Source organism: Neolamprologus brichardi, chromosome 5 (genome assembly GCF_056152115.1).
Source record: "Neolamprologus brichardi isolate AB-2024 chromosome 5, ASM5615211v1, whole genome shotgun sequence".
Taxonomy (NCBI): domain Eukaryota; kingdom Metazoa; phylum Chordata; class Actinopteri; order Cichliformes; family Cichlidae; genus Neolamprologus; species Neolamprologus brichardi.
The window spans coordinates 3599891-3608588 of NC_142108.1; the positions used below are offsets into that span (position 1 = coordinate 3599891).

General features: G+C 40.7%; 1 protein-coding gene across 1 annotated transcript; it reads left to right on the plus strand.

The window, feature by feature from the left end:
* The first annotated feature begins 6273 nt into the window (after nt 1-6273).
* ppp1r3db (protein phosphatase 1, regulatory subunit 3Db) lies at nt 6274-8493 on the plus strand. Its single transcript, XM_006800175.3, has 2 exons — nt 6274-6380; nt 6550-8493. The coding sequence occupies exon 2, from the start codon at nt 6570-6572 to the stop codon at nt 7461-7463; it is 894 nt and encodes a 297-aa protein (XP_006800238.2). The 5' UTR covers nt 6274-6380; nt 6550-6569; the 3' UTR covers nt 7464-8493.
* The last annotated feature ends 205 nt before the right edge of the window (nt 8494-8698 follow it).

An 8698-nucleotide genomic window follows, 5' to 3' on the forward strand; every position in this document is an offset into this window, starting at 1 on the left:
TCTTCTCTCCTCCTGGTCTGTTTCCAGATCAGTTCAGAGGAGACTGCAGATGTGCTCTCCCCCTCTTTGATAGCTCCTCCTTCTCCTCACACTCTGAGTGGGTGACGCACTCAGAGCAGCAGGTGCTGTACCTGTCACAGACACGTGGTGCTGCTGCTGCCTGCAGAGGATGCAGTGTATCCTCTGGAGGAAGCACACACGCTGCCACTAACTGATATTTACAGTCTGTCAGAGATCATTACGTCACACCTTCTTATGTCATTTGCTCTTCTGTGTTACACAAAGTAATCATTAGCGACGTATGGCACAGCAATAATAATCTGCTGTTTCTTCATGTGGATAAACTGCTGCTTTAGGTGGAACAGAAAGATGGAAATAGGACAAGTTCTGCAACTTTAAAAAGAGCATTTTTTCCTCCCCTCTGTTCAAACTACAGTAAACATATTAAAATAATGTAAAACAGGAGAGCAGATGATGCAGACTGCTTTGTAAACGACATTGTCTCAGACACACGTACATGAGGACAGTGACTCAGCTGAAAAGTGTCCTTGAGACATGACTTGGTGCTCCACTCTCTACAGCTCCCCCTTCTGACTTCTTCCTGTACTTCGAACAGTGAAGCAACAGCTGCTAAACACTGAGCTGTAACTAAAATAATCTTCTTGAGCATTGCTTTTTGGCATCACCTCACATCTCTCTGTTTCACTAACGCACCAGCAAAACACCAAAAGGCTTTTCTAGATCCCGGAGCTCATATTACATTTCAAATAAATCTCAAAAGGGCCTGTTGCCAAACACAGAGGCAGCTTCAGTCCACATTTCAATGTCAGTGGTGATTCACTGCACCTCTTCCTCTCAAAGTTTGGTAGTAAATTTTATGTAATAAAAAGGAAACAGTAGGAAAACAGTATCTATCCCATAAATGTTAGAAATACTGAGGACTCTGGCTGGATGCTAGATTCACTTTTAAAACCAACGTGGAACATCTATCAAAAAGTTAAAGACATGTATCTCACTCGTCATACAATCCACTGGATTATGGTAAAACTGTGTATATGCGTGCCTTTACATCTACACAGAAGCATGCAGATTATGTGTATCACTGTGCATTGAGTGCTTTAGTGTGCTTTACCACAGGTGTTTCTTTCCAATCATTGTATCTTCTATGAATAAGGCAGATGGTTCTCTTCAGTGAAGACAAGAGAGAGCATTGTATGACATTCATTCACAAGCCTGTAATTTTTATCTCTGTTCTCTGATAACATATAAAAATATCACTCACAGTGTGTAGCCACAGCACATTGTAACATTAGCAGCAGGGCTTAGTCATAGCATAATGTCCCTGATATAAATTGCTAGGCGATATAAAAATCATACTGCAATGTCGTTGCTATAGCAACACAGTACTTTACATTTTGACCTTTTTGCTAAAAGGTTAGCAAAAAATAAGTAAAGAAAATAAAAAGCATGAATTCTGACTTGTAATAAATATAACATTTCTGTAACAAAATTACAACATTTATTTAAGATAGAATTCATTACATGTTTTTATTTATTATTGAAAGCTTCAGGTTTCTACAGTACGAAGGAGTATCAGGACCACATTAAGAAAAGAAAAAGGACAAAATGTTGAGAAAAAAGTTGAAATGTAGAGATTATAGTTGTTGTTTGAAAACAAACTGCCACAGTTGCTATTCCTCAGAGTCAGCGAAATCATACTTCAGAATCAGTTTTAGTAACGAGGAAGGAAATGATTTCCCTTTTAGCACATAAACATATTGTGGTGATCAGTATAAGTGCTGTGAAATGATTTAGCAGAAAGAAAAACACACAAACTCACAAGAGTGGATTCGTACAAAATGAAATGACTGGCAATGGACAGATACACCCTCGTGCAGTAAAGAGGATGTATGTTGTGTCACAAATTCATCTAAACAAGGTATTTTGTAGAGGGTACAGCAAACGTGGCAGTTTGTCTTGACACGACAATGGTAATCTCCACATGCTGACTTTTCTCAAAATAGACTTTCCACTTTAATTTCGACTTTATTCTCAAACTGATCAACAATATTTTCTTCTTAATGTGGCCCTAATACTCTGTTGTACTACAGATTTACAATATAACAGGAAAATGTGAAAGTTGTTTAAGAGGCCTAACCCTGCCTAATGGTTTTTTATCCATATACACAACTTTCAGTTGTTGGCGTGTTCATGGGTAATTGCAAATTGCTTTCAAGCCTTATTTACTTCCCATAGGTCAAGGTCACTTCATAGTTGGTCATGGTGACCTCCAAATCTATCATGAGCTCACAGCTCAGTTACTTCACCTGAGATAAGCTTGGACACGTCACAGTGTAGTTCAGATTACTTACCAAGTTTTTGTCAGAATTTTTTATAATGTAATTTTAAAGATGGGTGTGATGATACTTAATAACCTTGTTGTGATCATTTCATTCAAAGATTTGGGAAAACACACAAGAGCAATAAGCCCAACTGTTTTATTCTAACTTCAGTCATACAAACCTAAGAAACTTGCTAAAACTCACCAATCATTTCGGTGCAGATCACACCTGCTAGTTCAGACCTGCAGTGAAGTGAGGAACATAAACAATACTTTCTACTGACTTTTTGGGTGAGGAGAATGAATTCAGTGCTTTATCAGACTGTACTCGACCTGCAGCTACCCTGTACAGAACAACACTGTCATAGTTCTTTGATTCAGCAGCTGGTGTGTTACTGACCTGCACACAGTCTAGCAGCATACCAGCCGTCACCATGCCCAGCCCTGCCAGCAGGTATGAAGGCAGCACCTGAAGGCAGATCACCCTTGATGACTCTCTGCAGGAAATGTGAAGCTTTGGCTCCTCCATCTTTTCAGGACAGGACAGCTATACAGCTTCTAAGATCGATGTTTGTTCTGCAAAGCTGCCAATGATCAGTGTTCACACAATCCAAACTGCTGCCAACCAGAAGAGCCCAAAGCTGTTTGAACTTCAGTCGGTCAACCTGTCCTCCAGCATGCTCACATTTCTCTGTGATGAACGCAGGTATCTGTGCTAACGTGTGTTCAGTTGTTCTGTCTAGCAGAAAAACACATGATTTGTTCCTGTTTCTTTGGTTTAATCTATGAAAAAATGCCATTGATAACATAGTTTGACAGTTATAAAATAGTATTTTTTAAACAACAAATTGTTTACCAGAGAGCATATAAGAGTCAACATGCTTTGCAGTATGTATGCAAGCAATTTTGCACAAACTGGACAAGTGGAAGACTAAAAGAACATGTGACAAACTATCTACAGCAGAAGAACAGTAGCAAGTCATAAGAAACTGGAAAAAAAAAATTCAGCAAAGACCTGAGACAGTACATGCATGATGCATCTCACCTTTCACCTGATCCATCTAATTTTGCTCAGTCCTCATCAGAAATGATCTGTAGGGTCTTAAGTAGTCATACGTAAGGATGGGAAATGGGGAGAAAAGACTGATCAATGCTTAATTACACAAGAACTGGACTGAAAATTGGTGCCAACCAGTCTGATGGAGCGATTAGTCCAAATATAAAAGTTCTGGTTGGAGTTATTGTCAAAATTGAGAAAATTATAAATGCGAATACCATGATATCTGGAAACTGTCAGATTGACAGGGATTTTATTTTTCAGCATAACAAGGATCCCAAACAAATGGTCAAAGAAAAAGCATACGTGGATAGACAAACACAGCGTGGACCACTAAAAGTCATGCATTGGCCTCCCAGAGCCAAGAACTATTGTGGGATCATCTTGACAAAGAAAGGAACAAAAGGCAGTCAACATCCAAAAAGGAGCTTTGAATGTTCTTCCAGAAGCCCGGAGAACTTTTCCTGAAGACTCCTTCAAGAAAGCACAAAAAGAGAAGTTCAGTCTGTATTGAACAATAAAATTAAGGACTGTCGTTTGCCTAGCTAAATGTAATAACAAGAGGGGTGGTAAAAGCTATTTTTACAGTACTGTAATACAACTTTTAACTACTAGCTCTAATGCCATCATCATCTCTCCTTTTAAGTCTGCCAATGGCACTGTCCATCTTCATACATAAATATATGTAATATGTTGGAGTTCAATGTATCAATGGCTAGCTGGTGCTGCTTAATTCATCACCATGCTATGTCTGATATAAGCCTATTTTCCCACATAACAAAAAACAAACAACCTTAATAAATAAGTATCGTCTGCAGCCCCCGTGACCCCTACCAGGTTTGCAGGGGGGCTGCAGCCTATCTCAGCTATCACAGGGCGAGAGGTGGGGTACACCCTGGACAGGTGGCCAGTCTATTGCAGTAAGGTTACCCAAAACTAAAAAATGGATTACCAATTTAAAACTGTTCTGCGGCAATGAAGGTTGATTAAGTCTTGAAAGCTGGTGCTACTAATTCCTACAGGTGCTCCAACTTTTCTGGATGACTCACTCCTCTGTCTGCATAAAAGCAGTGTTAGAACACACTGTGGTATCATACCCTTGTGAGCATCAGTTGAACACTATTGTACTGCAGAAAGTAGTGTGTTGATACAAAAATGGCAAGAAAAAGGCAATTAACAATGGAAGACAGACAGAACATCATAACACATAAAATGTAGGTCTTTTCTACAGAGAAATTGCAAAGACATTCAAGGTGTCAGTGAGTACAGTTCCTTCACCATCAAACAGCACTCAGAAACTGGGAAACTCTGACAGGAAGAGGTCTGGCAGACCCAAAGCCACAACTGAATCAGAGGACAAGTTTCTGAGAGTTAACAGCTTGCGTGATAGGCGGCTCACAGGACAAGAGCTTCAAGCACAGCTTCATAGTGGTCGTAGTAGCAAGTCTCAGTTTCAACTGTGAAGAGAAGACTTCGAACGGCAGGTTTGACAGGACGAGTTGCAGCAAGAAAGCCTTTGTTAAGATTTCAGAATAAGACTTGGCTTGCCTGGGCCATGAAACAACACCATTGGACTACTGAAGACTGGAAGAAGGTGTTATGGATGATTCAAAATCCTCGGTTCATCACACAGGATCTTTGTAAGCCGTCGAGTAGGTGAAAGGATGGTTCCACAGTGTGTGGCATCAGTGTGATGGTCTGAGACTTTTTGCTGGATCCAGGGTCGGTGACTTGTACAGAGTGAGAGGCAGCCTGAACCAAAGCGGCTACCACAGCATTCTGCAGCATCCTGCAGTACCCTCTATGCACCTAGTTGGTCAGGGGTTCATCCTACAGCAAGATAATGACCCAAAACACGAGTCCAGCTATGACAGAACTACCTCAGGAAAAAAGAACAAGATGCTAAGCTTGAAAACATGGAGTGGTCAGCACAGGCTCCAGACTTAAACCACATCAAGCTGGTTTGGGATGAACTGGACAGAAGAGTGAAAGCAAAGCAACCTACAAGTGCCACATTTATGGGAACTTCTGCAGCAGATATGGGAAGAACTTTCTGAAGAATATTTGACTTCTATTGTAGAAAGAACACAGGTGTGTTCAGCTCTTATATCTGCCAAAGGCTACTTTGATGAGTCAAAAGTTTAGAATACATTTTGAACCATGATTTCTTTTTTAACTCCAATTACTTATTTGTACTATGCTGAAACGAGATATTGAACTGCATAATTTTCAACAAACTGGAAAAATTGGGGTGTTCTAAAACTTCTGACTGGTAGTGTAGGTAAAAAAGGCATCATTGAAACCCGTCCTCAGCCAATACACAAAACAAACGTGAACTTTTCAACATTTTTTTTGAATCTCCATGACTGGTTATTTCAAGACTAGTATCACCATACACCAATCCAGTCCAAACAATCAGAAATTCCCCTTTTCATAGTGTTTTGCTGCTGCAGTATGTTTCACCATTTTTAAGCTTGTAAATATTTACTGTTTCAGGTCAGCAACTACAAAGAAACAAGACAGGCATTTTCAGAGAACAGAGACACCGTCCTTCCCTGTCTGCTATAAATAAACACTCTACACATCCCGTCCTCAGTTAGGGTCTCATGTTATATGTCAAGTGCTGAGATCAAAGGGTGTGAGCTACAAATTGGAGGTTATCGTCCAGATCTGTCTGTCAGTGGAGTCCCTTAGGCTGTTTATGGAATTATCTTCGCTAATTATTAACTGTTGGTGGCTTGCTATATCTTTATTAATACAAACCTCTCTAGAGTCTAGATAGAGAGATATAAAGAGGGTTTTTTATTTTCATTTTGGCTAAAGATGTCAAGTCAGCCTTCCCCTGGAATCTCTCTGGCATTTGGTGGCAGAGGTGGTCTCCTCTTCTCTGTCATATGGTTGCAGCTGGGTTCATAGCAAGTCCCGCATAGTGAACTAGGTCACACGCAAGAGACCTGCTCAACAACAAACACTGCTGTAAAGGTTTGATCCTGCTTGAACCAGTATAGCACAGAGCAATTTTAGATTTTAAGCATTTGAAAGATCATTTTGTCAAATATGTTTTGTGTAGAATTGGTGAATGCTTGTAGACTGTATGAGCAGTTTGTGAATGAAATGTTTGGGTTATGCATTGGTTGCTTTGTTTCTCAAGGTGTTTCAGTTGTCACAAAAATGGATGGGGCTTCTTGGGAGAAGTCTTGGAACCAGCTTCAGTTCATGGGTGGCTCCAACAACGTATCCTCAACTAGAACCATCCGGCTACGGGACATTTATGATCCCAAACCTCAACCTCCCAAAGCCCCCGTCCGGATCCGCCCTCCAAGTCCAAGACCTACACCCGTGAAGGAGCCCAGTTCAAGGCAAAGTTTTTCCAGCGATCCCTCAATCAAGACCATCATAAGGAGACGGGCTCAGTCTCTTCCATCGTCTGCAGAGCGCAAGAAGGAACTTAGGAGTGTACAGGTACGCTTTGTGGACTCACTGGGTCTTCAGTTAGAGGAAGTTAAGGTTTTCAAAGTTCAAGAGTGTCCCATTATACCCCAACATGTTATATTCAGGCTGCTGATGAGCTCTGAATTGGCTTTTGGGAAGTCCCTGGAGCTGTCACTGCCTTACTTCAAACCCTGTTTTCCTGAAAATATGGGTGCTCAGCCGGACTTCCTGACACGGCTGCACACACAGCGCGTGTGTCTTGAGCAGATCCTATGTTCAGAGCAGGGGATAACAGGCACCATACAAGTATTTAATGTAGCCTATGAGAAAGAAGTCACAGTACACTACTCTTTCACCAACTGGAGAACACACACAAATACAGCAGCATCCTGGCTATCGAGTGTATACCGTGAGGGGTGTGACTCTCCAGTGCTGGACGTCTTCAGGTTTCATCTTCCTGTCCCACCGTTCGCTTTGCAGCCAGGGGCTAGCTTGGAATTTGCAATCTGCTACCACGTAAAAGGATCTGATTACTGGGACAACAACAACGGCAATAATTACAAACTTTCATGCCACAGCTACAAGGTGAGCGTGCCAAGGGAGTGTGAAGATAGCATGCTACATTTCACCTGAGCAACCACATGGACGCGTGGAGAGGATGACACTCTAAATCCTTTGCAGCCAAGCTTTACCTGTTATATTGCATTGTGTGGTGGACTGGAACTAAGTAAGCACAATTTCTAGGACTTTGCACTCAACCAGCTACTTTTAAATATTGCTAACATGCAAATTCTTCAGTTTACACCATCTACAAAAGAGCTAACATTAAAACCACCTGCCTCCAGTTATATAATTGTGCTGGGCAGTATCCAGGCAGAACACTGCATCTTAATAAGACAATGTTGTTTTTCACTTTATCTGTAATTAGTTTTAATGCTTTGTATGTTCAGTTACCGTTCAGAATGTCCATATTTTTCACAACATTTCAGCTCCATGTATCATTTTTGATGCTAAAATTTTGCTTTCACAGTAAGTCAAACAGCATGTCCTCCACCTCTGATGCACAAGTAACATTTTCTTGTGTGAACCAGTCATTTAGTAATTTTGTGCCAAATGTACTAGAAAGTGGTGTCTCAAAGGGCTGCTGTGAAATCTAAAAGAAGATGCTGTGGGATTTTTAGAGCTGCTGACTAGCTGCTGCTAGTCCTTGATAAAGTTTTGAGCTATTGGGCTATTAAGAGGTACTCATTGTGAATTCCTGTTTTTAAAAATAGTTAAAATCAGATCGACAGAACACAAGGAAACAGCAGCTATGACACCAACTGAAGCTGAACTAGTGCCATGCTCAACTTTAGTGTAGTTTGTAGCTGAAGTGAAAGATGGCACAGTATGCAAACAGGCAAAGATTTTAAAACAGATTATTTTTCTATGCTGGTCTGGGAAAAGATCTCTTGAGGAAACTCGGTAGGTTTTGAGAGAGATATTAAATCTTTGAGACGACACACCTGCTGGTAAAATGCTCCCCAACGTCTACAGCTCTTCAGAGGTTTACAAATGAAACCTTAAAAACAGACAGTGGAATAAGATGAACATGAATATAACGATGCCATTCAATTTATCTGATCAGCTGTCTTGTGTGTGTTTTGGTGAATTTGGTTTTGTAATCTGAATAAAAAAGTGTCAATTGGCATAAATCCACATTGTTTGTGAGCTTATATTATAAAGTATTAAAAAAATAAAGTGTACACACTGGGCCGAGACAACCCTGATGACATCACCTTGTAACAAATCAACACAACCTGGTGAGTAAAATCTGTGCCGCTGCATTTGAAGTCTGGAAAAGATCGGCATGTTCCTACTGGGCTTTT